This window comes from Chiloscyllium plagiosum, chromosome 23, assembly GCF_004010195.1.
Source record: "Chiloscyllium plagiosum isolate BGI_BamShark_2017 chromosome 23, ASM401019v2, whole genome shotgun sequence".
Taxonomy (NCBI): domain Eukaryota; kingdom Metazoa; phylum Chordata; class Chondrichthyes; order Orectolobiformes; family Hemiscylliidae; genus Chiloscyllium; species Chiloscyllium plagiosum.
This window is the reverse complement of record NC_057732.1, coordinates 58,247,269-58,264,371: the sequence shown is the minus strand read 5'-3', so window position 1 is coordinate 58,264,371 and position 17,103 is coordinate 58,247,269. Positions and strand designations below refer to the sequence as shown.

The window sequence follows — 17,103 nt, the reverse complement described above, 5'->3', positions numbered from 1 at the left end:
TGGGCGCAGGTTTTGCAATTCCTGCAGTGGCAAGGGAGTGTGCCACGACGGGACGGTGGTTCGTTGGGGGGCGTGGACCTGACCAGGTAGTCACGGAGGGAACGTTCTTTGCGGAAGGCGGAGAGGGGTGGGGAGGGAGATATATCCCTGGTGGTGGGGTCTGTTTGGAGGTGGCGGAAATGTCGGCGGATGATTTGGTTTATGCGAAGGTTGGTAGGGTGGAAGGTGAGCACCAGGGGCGTTCTGTCCTTGTTGCGGTTGGAGGGGTTGGGTCTGAGGGCGGAGGTGGGTACCAAACTTGACTATCAGCCTCTGCTCAGCAACTCTGCATTGTTCTGTATCATGAAGTCCACCTTGGAGGACGGTCACCTGAAGACCCGAGACCGAATGTCCTTGACCACTGTAATGTTCCCCGACTGGGAGGGAGCATCTCTATCTGGCGATTGTTGCGCAGTGCCCATTCATCTGTTGTCATAGCGTCTGCTCAATTTCGCCAATATACCATGTTTTGGGGTGCCCTTGCCTGCAGCGCAGGAGATAGACAACATTGACAGTCACATGAGTATCTGCCATGTACATGGTGGGCAGTGTTTCCACGTGTAATGATAGTATCCATGCAGTCGTTGCATGACAAGGTTGTTTAGTGTTGTGGTTGATGTCCTGAAGGCTGGGTAGTTTGCTGCGAACAATGGCCTGTTTAAGGTTTGGCGGTTGTTTAAAGGCGAGAAGTGGAGGTGTAGAGAAAATCTTGGTGAGGTGCTCATCCTCATCGATAATGTGTTGCAGGATGTGAAGAACATGGTGTAGTTTCTCCGCTCCAGAGAAATACTGGACAACAAAGGGTACCTCATCAGTCATATCCAGCATCTGTTTCCTGAGGAGGTCATTAAAGTTTCTCGCTGTGGCATGCTGGAATTGGGAATTGATGAGTTGAGCATCGTTTCTTGTTCTTATGAGGACATCCTTCAGCACCTTAAGGTGTCCGTCACGTCCTCCTCATCAGAACAGATCCTGTGTATGCATGGGGCTTGTCCATAGAGGATAGCTTTTTTAAAAACATGTTTAGGGTGAAAGCTAGAGAAATGCAGCAATGTGAAGTTATCCGTGGGCTTGCAGTAGAATGAGGTACTGAAGTGCCTGACCTTGATGGATATACGTGTGTCCAAGAATGAGACTGATTATAAGAGTAGTCCATGATAAGTCTGATGGTGGGATGAAACGTGCTGATGTCACTGTATAATTTTTTAGTGACCCCTTCATTCTAAATTGCTTAGGGTCAAGCATTCGAACATGCACAATGACTGAAAGCTAAACTTCACATTCGCTGATCTCCACATTTCTCTGATACTCATCCAGGCTCTACAATGTTCTGAAATTTCTTGTCCCATAAATGATTGCTATACTCAGCACCTTGCCAAAGCAACTTGGGAAATTCAGGAAAGAATACTGAAAGTACATTGGTAAAGGCAATCACCTCTTGGATGTTGACAGACTGCCATGGATCCCCATCAGGTCCAGTTTTAAAGTAAGTTCGAACTTTCTATATCCAGGTACCCACACTTTTGTTTGAACCCACTCTAGGATCCAATCAGATTGTATCATACCACAAAGCTCACCAAACACTGATAAGCACAAGCTATGCAACAAATAGGAGTATTAAAACCAAAAGATAATACATTTACTGCATAAATAATGTGTTCATATCTTACCACTCTATGCTCAAGTCATAATGATTTTCTGTTTTATAGATTAACTTGGAAATAACAGCTAAAAATCATTACTTCCATCATCCTGATGGTCATTTAATGTCAAACAGATAATCGCTCAGTTTACAACTGTGATTTAAGCTTAATAAACCTTCATTACTCCCTCCCTTTGATATCAGCCATACAAAAACCTTGCATTCCTTGACAGTACATACATGACCAGATAAAGATGAGGAACACATTCCCTGGATATTGCAGCAACCCAATCCAAGAGAACACCATTACACAACTAAAGAGAAAACATTTGTATTTCGTCATATAATACAATGGAGCATGTTAGACTAAACCCCAAAAAGCATTAACAGCAATAGTCTGTGATAAGATAGAAGGAAATTACATATTTGGGGGATGAAAGAATCTGAATGAAAGGAGCACGGAAACCAACCAGTGCAAGGGAGTGCTCTTAGAACTGTAAATATCTTACAAGTTAGAGTGTTTCATTAATAGTGAAGTCAGAAGTATTATGACACCAGATTATAGTCCAACAGGTTTATTTGAAATCACAAGCTTTTCGAGTGCTGCTTCTTTACTTGGTGACTTCAAACAAACCTGTTAGATTATAACCTGATGTCGTGTGACTTCTGACTTTGTTCATCCTGTCCTTCCAACAGCATCTCCACATCAATATTGCTCGCAGTTTGAGAGTTATTGAAACCAATCTAACCCAACAACACAATACGATACACCACTTCTTTCAAACACAGTTAGCTTCTCTGAAATACAGCATTAAAAATCACAACACCAGATTATAGTCCAACAGGTTTAATTAGAAGCACACAAGCTTTCAAACAGATGAAAGACTTAACAATAAATTTTTCAATGTATAATTTCAGTTACATCACTGTAAAGTTTTGCAATAAGTTCTGTGTTAGGATTGAGCCCTCCACATCCACCTGATGGAGCGTCGCTCCGAAAGCTAGTGTGCTTCCAATTAAACCTGTTGGACTATAACGTGGTGTTGTGTGATTTCTAACTTTGTACACCCCAGTCCAACACCGGCATCTCCAAATCCTTAAATACAGCAGTTGCTACACAGACAAGTAGGACAGCCATAGATCCCAGAAAGGTAGCAAAGTCCCACAAATAGCAGGGCTAATGATGAGATGATTTGTTTTGGGGATAGTGTCAGTAGCATTGTCATTGAGCCCTGACCTTTCACTGAATAGTGCTATAGAACAAAGTCAGTTAGAATTTCACTTCAAGATCATATTCAAGTCTCAGTACATCACAGAAGTGAACCATGTTGCCAACTTGCCTGTGCAAAGGACAGGAGAAAGTGAGAACTGCAGATGCTGGAGATCAGAGTCGAGAGCGTGATGCTGGAAAAGCACAGCAGGTCAGATAGCATCTGAGGAGTAGGAGAATCGACGTTTCAGGCATAAGCCCTTCATCAGGAATGAGGCTTGTGGGCTGGGGGTTAAGACATAAATGGGAAGGGGGTAGGGTTGGGAAGTGCAGCGGATGCATGGGAAAGGTGATGGGCAGGTCAGGAGGGCAGTGGTGAGTTGAAGGCTTGGGACTGGGGTAACGTGGAGGGAAGCGAAATGTGGAAGCTGTTGAAATTCACATTGATTCGTGCGGTTGCAGGGTCCCAAGGCAGAATACGAGGCGTTCTTCCTCCAGCTGTCGGTTGCTAACGGTTTGGCCTAGGACCTGCATGTTCTTATGGAGTAGTTGGGGGGGTTGAAGTGTTCGGCCACGGGACAGTGGGGTTGGTGGGTGCAGCTGTCCTGAGATGTTCTCTGAGACGATCCACAAGAAGGCGTCCTGTCTCCCCAATTTAGAGGAGACCACATCGGGCGCAACGGGTACAGCAGATGATATTGGTAGAGGTAAAGGTAAACTTCTGTCGAATGTGGAAGGATCCTTTGGGGCTTTGAACAGAGGTGAGAGGAGTGGTGTGGGCGCAGGTTTTGCAATTCCTGCGGTGGCAGGGGAAAGTGGGGAAGTGGGGCTCGTGGACCTGACGAGGGATCGCAGAGGGAATGGTCTCTCCAGAATGCTTATAGGGGTGGGGAGGGAAATATATCTCTGGTGGTGGTGTCTTCAAGGAGGTGGCGGAAGTGGCAGAGGATGATGCGATGAATGCGGATGTTGATGGGGTGGAAGATGAGGACCAGGGAGGTCCTGTCGTTGTTGTGCTGGGAGGGGTGGGGTTTAGGAACAGTGGTATGGGAAGTGGAGGAAATGAGCTGGAGGGCATTGTCAACCACGTCATTCCTATTACTATCAACATTCTGGAGAGACCATTTTCTCCGTGACTCCCTCGTCTGGTCCACACCTCCCATCAGCCCCGGTACCTTTCCCTGCCACTTCAGGAATTGCAAAACCTGGGCTCACACCACTCTCTTCACCTCCGTCCAAGGCCCCAAAGGATCCTTCCACATTCAACAGAAATTTACCTGTACCTTTCCCAATGTCATCTACTGCATCTGTTGCACCTGATGTGGTCTCCTCTACATCAGAGAAACAGGACGCCTTCTTGTGGATCGTTTTAAAGAACATCTCTGGGACACCCGCACCCACAAACCCCACTGCCCCATGGCTGAATACTTCAACTCCCCCTCCCACTCTGTCAAGGACATGCAAGTCCTGGACTGCCTCCACTGCCAAACTGCTACCACCCAACGCCTGGAGGAAGAACACCTCATATTCCGCCTTGGGACCCTGCAACTACATGGGATGAATGTGGATTTCAACAGCTTCCTCATTTCCCCTCCCCCACATTACCCCAGTCCCAAGTCTCCAACTCAGCACCGCCCTCCTGACCCGTCCCATCATCTTTCCAGTCTATCCGCTCTCAGACCTATCACCTCCAGCTTATCTCTCAGCTCCCCCTGCCCCACAAGCCTCATTCCTGATGAAGGGCTTACGCTGGAAACCTCGATTCTCCTGCTCCTTGGATGCTGCCTGACCTGCTGTGCTTTACAAGCACCACACTCTCGACTCTGTACAAAGGACAACATACTCAAATGCATTCTAGATTGGGTATAAAACTCTTTTCATCAAACATTTTTTTTTGACTGAGTTTATGCAGTTTTATAGAGCACAGGAAAAATTCATATCAAATATGCTGAGTAGGAGCCAACTATGTGGCAGGGGTGGCCCAGAGACAGACGGAATTAACTGGAACACCTAACATTATCTGGGTTGTACTTTTTGATGGCATTGTAACTTAAGAGACTGAAAAACGCTCCAGTAATATTTCTACAATGACTACCAACAATTTCTGGCATGAGACTTTGTGGACAATGAATATAATTTCTGCTTACTTTATTTCCAAGATATAGTGAAGCAATGTTAACCTCTGGTCTTTATTTGTGTGAAGATAAGTAGCTTGTGGACTGTCAACAAGCCTAACCAGGGTATCATTATGTATGCAGCTGGAATGTTGCCCAGCGAACTGGAATGTTGCCCAGTAAATACTCCAATACATATGTGGTGAACTTAAAAGAACAAACCCTTGGACAGGAGAAGGTAAGCAAATTTGGAACAATATTTTCCAGATCTGTATACACTTTAAAAATAGGTTTCTAACATAGATGAAATTAATGATTTTAGAGGGTCTCACAAAAGATTGATACCTTAGATTCACAGTGGTATGCTGGCTCAGTGATTAGCACTGTTGCCACACAGCGCCAGGGACCCAGGTTCGATTCCAGCCTTGGGTGACTGTGTGGGGTTTCCATATTCTCTCCGTGTCAGCGTGGGTTTCTTCCCACAAAGATGTGCAGGTGAGGTGAATTAGCCATTCTAAATTGCCCATAGTGTTAGGTGCATTAGTCAGAGGGAAATGGGTCTGGGTGGGTTACTCTTCGGCAGGTCGATGTGGACTTGTTGGGCTGAAGGGCCTGTTTCCGCACTGTAGGGAATCTAATCTAATCTACCCGCATCTATTAATATGAAACAGATGAAAGGTTTTATGTTGCAGTTGAGAAATATTGTAAGTAGATTCTTACTTTGTTTTATAAACTCTGGTTGCATAAACTAATGTAATTGGATGGCAGACACCATTAGAAACTGTGGGTTACTGATGTGCGCAACATAGACTCGGTGCTCAAAGCTGAAAGCATTGAATGCAGCATATGTTGAAGTTCTTTATCCCTGGCAAGAGACTAGGACATGATTTATATTCCAGAAGTAAAAAGTGAAAAGTTAGTTAGTTCCTTGCATCTGCCCAAACATTTCAGAGAACGTTACAGCGCAGTACAGGCCCTTTGGTCCTCAATGTTGCGCCGACCTGTGGTACCAATCTGAAGTATATCTATCCTACACTATTCCATTTTTATCCATATGTTTATCCAATGATCATTTAAAAGCCTTTAAGGTTGCTGAGTGAATCTCCACTCATCCAACACCATGGGCCCTCACCTTACTCAGCAGCCTCCCGTGAGGCACTTTATCAAAGGATAAATTTAAAGCCATGTCCCCATGTGCTAGCCATCGCCATCCGAGGAAAAAGGCTCTCACTATATGCCTAATCTGACCCTCTGATTATCTTATATGTCTCAATAAAGTCACCTCTCAACCCTTTTCTCTCACTAACAAAAACAGCCTCAAGTCCCTCAGCCTTTCCTCATAAGACCTTCCCTCCATACCAGGCAACATTCTAGTAAATCTCCTCTGAACCCTTTCCAAAGCTTCCACATCCTTCCTATAATGCAGTGACCAGAACTTTACACAATACTTCACAAGTGTAGCTGCACCAGAGTTTTGTACGGCTGCAGCATGACCTCTCAACCAATAAAAGCTAACACACCGTATGCCTTCTTAACAGCCCTATCAACTGGGTGGCAACTTTCATGGATGTATGTACATGGACATTGAGATCTTTCTGTTCATTTACACTACCAAGAATCTTATCATTAGCCCAGTACTCTTTATTCCTGTTGCTCCTTCCAAAGTGAATCACATCACACTTTTCCGCATTAAGCTTTATTTGCCACCTCTCAGCCCAGCTCTGCAGCTTATCTATATCTCTCTGTAACCTGCAACATCCTTCAGAACTATCCACAACTGCATCAACTTAGTGTCATCCACAAATTTACTAACCCATCCTTCTACGCCCTCATCCAGGTAATTTCCAAAAATGACAATAGCAGCAGCCCTGGAACAAATCCTTGCGGTACACCACTAGTAACTGAAATCCAGGATGAACATTTCCCATCAACACTACCCTCTGTCTTCTTTCAGCCAGCCAATTTCTGATCCAAACCATGAAATTACTCTCAATCCCATGCCTCCCTATTTTGTGCAATAGCCTACTGTGGGGAACCTTATCAAATGCCTTACTGGAATCTATATATATATCACATCAACCACCTTACCCTCATCCACCTTCTCAAAGAACTCAATAAAGTTTGTGAGGCATGACCTGCACTTCACAAAATTGTGTTGACTATCCCTAATCAACTTATTCCTTTTTAGACGATTATAAATCCTATCTCTTCTCACCATTCCCAACACTTTATCCACCACCTAAGTAAGGCTCACTGGTCTATAATTACCAGGGTTGTGTCTACCCCCCTTCTTGAACAAGGGGACAACATTTGCTATTCTCCAGTCTGTTGGCACTATTCCTGCAGGCAATGACGACATAGAGATAAAAGCCAAAGGCTCTGCAATCTCCTTCCTGGCTTCCCATAGAATCCTAGGATAAATCCCATCTGGCCCAGGGGTCTTATCTGTTTTCACACTTGCCAGCACCTCCTCCTTGTGAACCTCAATCCTGACTAGTCTAGTAGCCTCAACAGCGTTGTCTTTTTCCAGTGAGAACACTGACGAAAAGCATTCATTTAATGTTTCCCCTCTCTTCTCGGACTCCACGCACAACTTCCCACTACTATCCTTGATTGGCCCTAATCTTTCTCTAGTTATTCTTTTAGTCCTGATATACCTAGAGAAAACTTTATGGTTTTCCTTGATCCTATCTGCCAATGACTTCTCGTGTCCCCTCTTGACTCTTCTTAGATCTCTCTTTTTGGAATTCATCCAAAGGGACATGATGCACAAACAGCAAGTGGGGAAAAACTACATGACCAAATATTGGCAATAAACTTGATTCTTTTCCAGGAGTAATACTATAGAAGTGCAGTGACAATGATTGTTCCACGTGGAATGTGTGCAATGTATCATGCAGAGGTGAATATTGTCTGAAATTACTTTATGGATAAGTTATAATTATTTTGATGGTTTGATATTTAATAATGATATGTCTTGAGTTAAAGTGGTATTGCACAAAATCAACCCTGGCAATGTGGTTCCCTCATCAAAACTGTTGGTAAAACATGTAGAAGACCCAAATACTTTACGTTTGCATTGATGACACTACTAATACCTTCTCTATCCAAGATTGGACAGGTTTTGCCACTGATGTTGGGACTGGAAGAATTTCTGCGCTCAGCATCCATATGTTCTTGCCTTTGTCGCATCTGTTCCTCCTGAAGTGCAGAATCATGCATAGCTTTGATGTGCCGCTGAAACAGGGCCAGGCCACTTACAGGGGCAGTGGTCGGCACATATGGTGCAGCCATCTCGTGGAAAGAAAACATTATTTAAAGTCAGCAGTTTCAAAATGGCCTCGATAAACATGTGCATCCATCAATCTCTCTAAATGCATTCAGAAGTAACAGGAGACATTTCCACAGGAATTATGATACTGGGAAAAATCCCACAAGCCTAACTGAATACAAGTGATATCATTTCACTCGCCTGATCCTACTGGAAGCTACTATAACATTTATAACATGCTTTGCAGAAAAATGCAGAAATCAGGTACAATAAGAACAGCAATCATTCTTTTAAAACACGTGAAAAACTTAGGAAACCCCAGGTATTTCAAAGCTAACTGTTACAATCAGATAGATAGTCACATTCCTGGAAAGAACAATTTTCCTGCCTGTTGTGAATCGAGCAAGGGGTAACAGATGGTATGGGGAACTGGGTGGTACTAGCTGAATTTCTTATTGTACAAAAACCAACTAATGAGGTCCCTAAGAATTTAATGTTGTTCATATCTCAAACCAAACGTAGAGCTGCTGGTATATTCAATGGAATCTCATCAACATTATATTCTTCAGGTCACAGAATCAAAATTCACTCATTTAGAATATAGTTTATCACACAGTTGGTTTAATAGTGAATATCAGAGCTCGACGGGAACACTGCGGGAACAAACCTCCAGGCAGAACTCCGATCAAAAAGAAATTGATATCAGAAACAATAATAGAAAGTTTGACCATATCAAGGAGCCAAAGCCCTTGAACATCAACACCTAAGTTGTTTAATTTCAGGAAATCAAGTCTAATCCACATCGGAAAGAAGCTTTGGGCATGCTAAAGCATGATGTTAAAAAGACTTATAAATGACTTTAAAGAATATAGAACTCAAACTATCCAGTATAATTTGTGTTATCATTTCTTATAATCAGCGGTATATATTTTAGGTTCTACTTTTGAACAGTGATTACTATAGATTTTTAGAAAGATGTGGCAGCTAATTTACACACAAACATAATGAGATAAACGTCAAGTTTTGTTTTCCAGTATTATTTGAGATATAAATGTCAGAACACTGAGACTTCCCTCTGTTAAAACAGTGCTATGACAGACTTGCGTTGGTACAAGATGCATAATATACTGGGTAGAAAATCTTCTGAAGGGTAAGTTCAGCCAGAGGTTTTGATCTCAGTAGTAGCCAATGACAAATCAAAGTGTTCAAGTGTTGGAGGATACTTGAGGAGTTAGGGTTCCAGACTGGAAGGCAAAAAGCTAGAGAGGCACTAATCATAAGACTACTTGGGTGCTATATTTTCGATATCACGGAGGAATTATTTAGATAAATAAACATTAAGCTAGAACGTTGATTAGAGTGCAGGACAAACAGGTCTCGGTGAAAAAGAGGGATAGAAATGGCAAGATTAGGGAACCATGGATGACAGGTGAAATTGAGAGACTAGCTAAGAGGAAAAAGGAAACATATATAAGGTCTAGGTGACTGAAAACAGACAAAGCTTTGAAAGAATATCAGAAAAGTAGGACCAATCTGAAATGAGGAATTAAGAGGGCTAAAAGGGGTCATGAAACATCTTTAGCAAAGAGGGTTAAGGAAAATTCCAAAGCTCTTTATTCGTATACAAGGAGCAAGAGGGTTGGCTCACTCAAGGACAAAGGAGGGAAGTCATGTGTGGAGTCAGAAAAAATGGGTAAGATTTTTAATGAGTACTTTGCATCGATATTCACTGAGGAGAGGGCCATGACGGTGTTGAGTTTAGGTATAGAGGTTTGGTTACTTTAGGTCAAGTCGGCATAAGGAGGAAGGAAGTATTGGGTATTCTAAAAGGCATTAAGGTGGACAAATCTCCAGGTCTGGATGGGATCTATCCCAGATTACTGAGGGAAGCGAGAGGGGAAATAGCTGGGGCCTTAACAGATAACTTTGCAGCATCCTTGACCATGAGTGAGGTCGGAGGACTGGAGAATTGCTGATGATGTCCCCTTATTTAAGATGATAGCAAGGATAATTCAGGTAATTATAGACCGGTGAGCCTGATGTCAGTGGTAGAGACTCTGCTGAAGATACTGAGGGTTATGATCTATCGACATTTGGAAGAAAACGGGCCTATCAACGATTGGCAGCATCATTTTGTGCAAAGAAGGTCACGCCTTACCAACTTAATGGAATTCTTTGAGGAAGTGACAAAGTTGATTGATGAGGGAAGGGCTGATGTCATATACATGGACTTCAGTAAGGCGTTTGATAAGGTTCCCCATTGTAGGTTGATGAGGAAAGTGAAGTCGCATGGGGTCCAGGGTGCATTAGCTGGATAAGTAGAGAACTGGCTGGGCAAAAGGAGACTGTAGAAGGGAGTACTGCTGGAAGGGAGTTTCTCAAAATGGAGAACTGTGACCAGCAGTGTTCCACAGGGATCTGCGCTGGGACCTTTGTTGTTTGTGATATACATAAATGATCTGGAGGAAGGTATAGGTGGTCTGATTAGCAAGTGTGCAGATGACAATAAGATTGATTTGGAGGTGCTGGTGTAGGACTGGAGTGTACAAAGTTAAAAATCACACAACACCAGGTTATAGTTAGTGCTTCCAAATAAACCTAATGGAGTATAACCTGGTGTTGTGATTTTTAACTTTGGACACTAAGATTGGTGGAATAGCAGATAGTGAAGGGGACTGTTAAGAGAATGCAGCAGAATACAGGTAGATTGGAGAGTTGGGTGGAGAAATGGTAGATGGACTTCAATCTGGGCAAATGTGAGGTGATGCATTTTGGAAGATCCAATTCTGGAGCGAACTATACAGTAAATGGGAAAGCCTTGGGAAAATTGATACACAGACAGATCTGGGTGTTCAGGTCCATTTTATCCTGAAGGTGGCAACGCAGGTCAATACAGTGGTCAAGAAGGCATATGGTATGTTTTTCTTCGTCAGACGGGTTATTGAGTCCAAGAATTGGCAACTCATGTTACAACTGTATAGGACATTGGCTTGGCCACATTTGGAGTACTGCGTACAGCTCTGGTTGCTACATTACCAAAAGGTTGAAGATGCTTTGGAGAGAGTGCAGAGGAGGTTCACCAGGATGTTGCCTGGTATGGAGGGTGCGAGATTGAGTAGATTAGGATTATTTTCATTAAAAAGACAGAGGTTGGGGGGTACCTGACTGAGGTCCAAAAAATCATGAGAGGTATAGACAGGGTGGATAGCAAGGAGCTTTTTCCCCAGAGTGGGGGACTCAATTACAAAAGGTCACGAGTTCAAAGTGAGAGGGCAAAAGTTTAAGGGAAATATGCGTGGAATGTTCTTTACGTAAAGGGTGGTGGGTGCCTGAAACACGTTGCCAGAGGAGGTGGAAGAGGCGGGGTAGATATAGGTGGTCTGATTAGCAAGTTTGCAGATGACAATAAGATGATTTGGAGGTGCTGGTGTTGGACTGGAGTGTACAAAGTTAAAAATCACGCAACACCAGGTTTTAGTTAGTGCTTCCAAATAAACCTGGAGTATAACCTGGTGTTGTGAGATTTTTAACTTTGGACAGTAAGATTGGTGGAGTAGCAGACAGTGAAGGGAACTGTTAAGAGAATGTAGCAGAATACAGATAGATAGGTAGATAGCGTCATTTAACATGTATCTAGACAGATACATTAATGGGCAGGGAGCAGAAGGGATACAGATCCTTGGGAAATAGGTGACAGGTTTAGATAGAAGATCTGGATTGGCACAGGCTTGGAGGGCCAAAGGGCCTGTTCCTGTGCTGTAATGTTCTTTGTTCTAGAAGAATGGTAAAGCTGCAAGGGTTTTAGAACTATGAGGACATAGCCCACTCATCCCTATTTAAAAAGACCAGGGCTAATTTGGCTATGCTCTCAACTTTAATTTCCTGTCGGTCTCTTTAAGAGCTTTGATTCACTTGACAAAAAAATTATCCAATGCAGGATTTAATAATTTTGAGGACATTGGACAAAATATCTGGGCAGAAGCTGCTGATCAGATAGCATGAACTTTGTTTAAATCTGAATATTACTACCATCTTCACAAGTGAACAGAGCAATATGAAGTGAAAACTGAAAATGCTGGAAACACATGTAAACTGCAAAACTTTTTTAAAAGTTACATTCTCAAGTGAACTTTAACAATTGGTGTCATGTCGGCCCAGATTATGTATTGAGGAGTGAGCTTCCCTGTGTGAGCCTGTCTGCACCACAATGGTCAGACTGATTCTAATCTAAAAAATGGAGTTACAGAATTTAACATGGATTCATGCAGTTTTTGAGTAAAATAAAATGTAATTCTGCAAATATGGATTCACCCCACAAACTTATATGCATATGTGTGTATGTGGGTGTGTGTGAGTGTGTGAGTGTGAGAGTGTGTGTGACGGGGTGGTTATGGGTGTCTGTGAGAGTGTGTGTATGTGTGCGAGTGTGAGCGTAAAGGAGTATAAGTCTATGAGAGGGTACGTGTGCGAACGTATGAGAGAGGGTCTGTATCTGTGTAGGAGTGTGTGTATGTGTGTCTGTAGGAGTCCATATCTATTTAGTAAAGGTATGCCTGCGGAGCTCAGGCCTGTGAATTGCACATTGTACATTGTGGGAAATCCCAGATGCTCTTTCTGCTCTGAATAATCATAAATACAGATATCCTCTCTGGCTGGAGCAACTTGAGCTCCAGGTTTTGCTGGGGGCACAATGGAGCATGCATGAGGTGTGAGGTTTGTGGATAGTGTGTTTCAGATCATGGTCACCCAACGTGCAGGCAGAGAAGGAATGGCTGACTGTTAGACAGAATAAAATGGACCGGGCAGTACTGAGGGAATTCCTCAAGTGCATCTTGCCTGCGAACTGTTCATCAGCTGGGAAATGATGGCAGTGATAGTTTCTCTGTAGAGGCCAGCCAGATCCAAGGCCATGGCACTGTGGGTGATCCAGCTGTTCATGAGACTGGTGGGGGAGAAGAGAGGAATGAGCATGAAAAGGAAATAGAGGCAGGGGATTTGTTGGTAAGGAGTGTCGACAAGCAGCTTTGTTGCTGCAGACCTGAATCCACAATGGCATTTTGCCTCCTGGTGCCTGGGTCACAGATATCATGGAATGTCTGCAGGGGTCTCTGAAAGGGGAGAGTGGATAGCCAGAGATTGAGATTCTTGTTGGGGCCAATGACTAGCTTGTGGAGTATTGTTCCTTCATCAGGAAGCTGTGGAGCAGGATCACAAGACACAATTTATAGCAAAAGATCACAGTGTCATGCAACTGAAACAATACATTGAATAAACCTATGCTGCTGTTGTCTTTCATATTTTAGAATGGGTTGCAGGTTTCGGTTCATTAATACGTAAATCCCAGAACTTCTTTCAAGTCACGTTCTCCAGAAAACTTAAGGTTTCATTAAAAAAAGTGACATCTCAGCTCAGACATTGCACTAAGGGTGTGAGGTTAGAGTCTGTCTGAATCCCAATCTTCAGCTAGATTGGTTCTATTTCCAAAGTAGCAATTTATAACATGTTACATGAATTGACTACCTGCAGACTGTGTTTTTTTTTAAACAAAATAGATTGCACCTGCAATTACAATCCTGCAAATGCAAATTCACCCCATAGATTTGTGTGTGTGTGTGTGCGTGCGTGCGTGCGTGCGTGCGCAAGCGTGCGTATTAGATATCTTACAGTGTGGGAACAGGCCCTTCGGTCCAACCATTCCACACCGACCCTCCGAAGAGTAACCCACCCAGATCCATTTCCCTCTGACTAATGCAGTTAACACAATGGGCAATTTAGCACGGCCAATCCACCTGACCTGCACATCTTTGGACTGTGGGAGGAAACCGGAGCACCCGGAGGAAACCCGCGCAGACACGGGAGAATGTGCAAAATCCACACAGACGGTCAACCAAGGCTGGAATCAAACCTGGGACCCTGGTGCTGTGAGGCAGCAGTGCTAACCACTGAGCCACCGTGCCGCCCCTACGTATGTGTGTATGCATGCACACGCATGGGGGGGGGGGGGTAAGAGAGAGAGAGAGAGAGAGAGAGTGTGAGCATATGAGTGTAATGACGGTGTGTGTGTTTGTGTGCTTGGTACAGTGTGCGCATGAAAGTGACAGAGTATAAGCTGTGAGAGGGTGCATGCGTGGGTGCGAGTGCTGGTGGGGGTGTGTATGTGTAGGTGTGTGCGTGAGTGTGTACGTGTAGGTGTGTGCATCTGAGAGAGCATCTGCGTGAGTGTGTGTGCATGTCGGTGTGTGAGAGAAAGAGTGTATAGTGTAGTGGGGTCACCAGTAGCGTCACATGAACCCAAGGTCTGGGTTGAGGCCACTCTCACGGGTACTGAACTTGGCTATCAGTCTCTGCTCAGCCACTCTGCATAGCCCAAAGTCCGCTTGGAAGATGGTCACCTAGAGATTCAAAGCCTCGCTCGCACGTACACACATATAAGTTTATGGGGTGAATTTGCATTTGCAGAAACATTCTATTTAGTTTAAAAAAAACACAGTCTGCAGGCAGTTATTCCATGTAACATTTTATAAATTCCTCTTCTGGAAATAGAACTAGTCTGGCTCAAGACTGGAATACAGATAGACTCTAACCTCACAACTTTAATGCATTGTCCGAGCTGAGAAGTCACTTTTTAAAAAATAAAACCTTAAGTTTTCTCAAGAATGTGATGGATAGTTGTTCTGGGATTTACATATTAATGAACCAAAACCTGAAACATTGCAAATGTATCCACCTTCACCACGTCCTCTAGCAGCTCATTCAATACATGCATCAACCTATGCATGAAAAAAAATTGGCCCTTACGTCCCTTTTAAATCATTCCCCTTTCACTTTAAACCAATGCCTTCTAGTTTTGTACTCTGCTACCCAGGGGAAAGACCTTGGCAATTCACCCTATCATTGTCCCTCATGATTTTATTAACCTCTGTAAGATCACCCTCTAGCCTCCGATGCTCCAGGGAAAATAGCCCAGCCTATTCAGCATCTCTCTAATTAAAAAGAAATGTTCATGCCATGAATAGACTAACAAACATTTAAGGAGTTGCTACTTGTCCTTGCAACTCGATGCAGTGCAACTGCTTACAATATATTTTAATGACTTGTAGGAAGGAAGCAGACTTTATTGGTCAGTGCATTGAATACATAGTTGGGATGTCATATTGAGGCTGTACAGAACATTGTTCCAAATGTGGCCTAACCATTGTGTGCAATACTGGTCTCCCTCCTATAGAAAGGAAGCTTGAAAGGGTTCAGAAAATATTTCCAAGGATGTTGGAGCGGTTTGATATATAGGGAGAGGCTGAATAGGCTGGGACTGTTTTCCCTGGAGCATCGGAGGCTAAGGGGTGACTTTATAGAGGTTTATAAAATCATGAGGGATATAGATAGGGTAAATAGACAAGGTCTTTTCCCTGGGTTGGGGGAGAAGGCTAGGTTGAGAGGAGAGAACTTGAGGGCATAGGTGTAGGGTGAGGGGGAAAAGATTGAAAATTAACCTAAGGGGCAATTTTTTTTCACATAAAGGGTGTTGCATACATGGAATGAGCTGTCAAAGGAAGTGGAGGTTGGTACAATTATAACATTTAAAAGTCATGATGTGGAGATGCCGGTGTTGGACTGGGGTGTACAAAGTTAAAAATCTCACAACACCAGGTTATAGTCCAACAGGTTTATTTGGAAGCACACTAGCTTCTCCTTCATCAGGTGATAGTGGGGGTCACAATTGTAAAGCACAGAATTTATAGCAAAAATTTACAGTGTGATGTAACTGAAATTATACATTGAAAAATACCTTGATTGTCTGTTGAATCTTTCACTTGTTCGAATACCATGATAGTTTCACTTCTTTCATGTGTAAATCACAAAACCTTTTTTTAAAAATTGCATTCTCAGGTTAGCTGTAACAATTGGTGTTAGCCAGACAATATGTTGAAGGTGTTAGCACCCTGTGTTCTCTGTCTATGTCATGATGTTTAGATTGATTCTAATCTAAAAAATGAGATAACAGAGTTTTACATGAATTCATGCAGTTTTTGAGCAAAGTACAAATTCACCCCACAAAATGTGTGCGCGCATGTGGGTCTTTGTGTCTATCTGAGTTGGGGGCTGTGGGTGCGAGAGACTGTGTATATGTGTGTGTAGTGAGTATAGAGTGTCTTAAGCCTGTGAAGGGGTGCATGTGAGAGTGTGGGAGTGTGTGTGTGTGTGTGTGTCTGGGGTGGGGGATTGTGAATGACTGTGAGAGAGTGTATATGTGTGTGCATGAGTGGTCTAAGTCTCTGAGAGGATGCCTGTGAGAGTGTGGGAGTGTGTGTGTGAGTGTCTGTGTATGTGTATAGCCCTTCCTGAAGAAGGGCTTATGCCCGAAACGTCGATTCTCCTGTTCCCTGGATGCTGTCTGACCTGCTGCACTTTTCCAGCAACACATTTCCAGCTCTGATCTCCAGCATCTGCAGACCTCACTTTCTCCTCCTATGTGTATAGGAGAGAGAGTGAGAGAGTGTGTGTGTGTGTGTGTTTGTGTTTGAATATGTGTGTGTGTAAAGGAGTGTCTGAGTGTGTGTATAGTGCAATGGTGGTCACCTGACATGAACCCAAGGTTCCGGTTGAAGCCCTCCCTATGGGTATTGAACTTAACTATCAGCCTCTGCTCAGCCACTTTTCGCTGCTGCCTGTCTCGAAGTCCGCCTTGGAGGATGGTCACCCGAAGGTCCGAGGTAGAATAGCCTGGACCACGGAGAATGCAACTTTTAAATGGTCCAGGACAATCGACCTCGGACCTTCGGGTGACCATCCTCCAAGGCGGACTTCGGGACAGGCAGCAGCGAAAAGT

At 43.6% G+C, this 17,103-nt stretch overlaps 1 protein-coding gene across 1 annotated transcript in view; it reads right to left on the bottom strand.

Moving 5' to 3' along the window:
- ncor1 (nuclear receptor corepressor 1) overlaps positions 1–17,103 on the bottom strand; it is a 413,945-nt gene that overhangs the window by 121,894 nt on the left and 274,948 nt on the right. Inside the window, exons 21-22 of the mRNA XM_043713232.1 lie at positions 13,220–13,471; positions 8,104–8,299 (exon numbers count right to left, since the gene is read on the bottom strand). Of these exons, the coding sequence (XP_043569167.1) occupies positions 8,104–8,299; positions 13,220–13,471 (448 nt within the window). The remainder of the gene's footprint in view (positions 1–8,103; positions 8,300–13,219; positions 13,472–17,103) is intronic.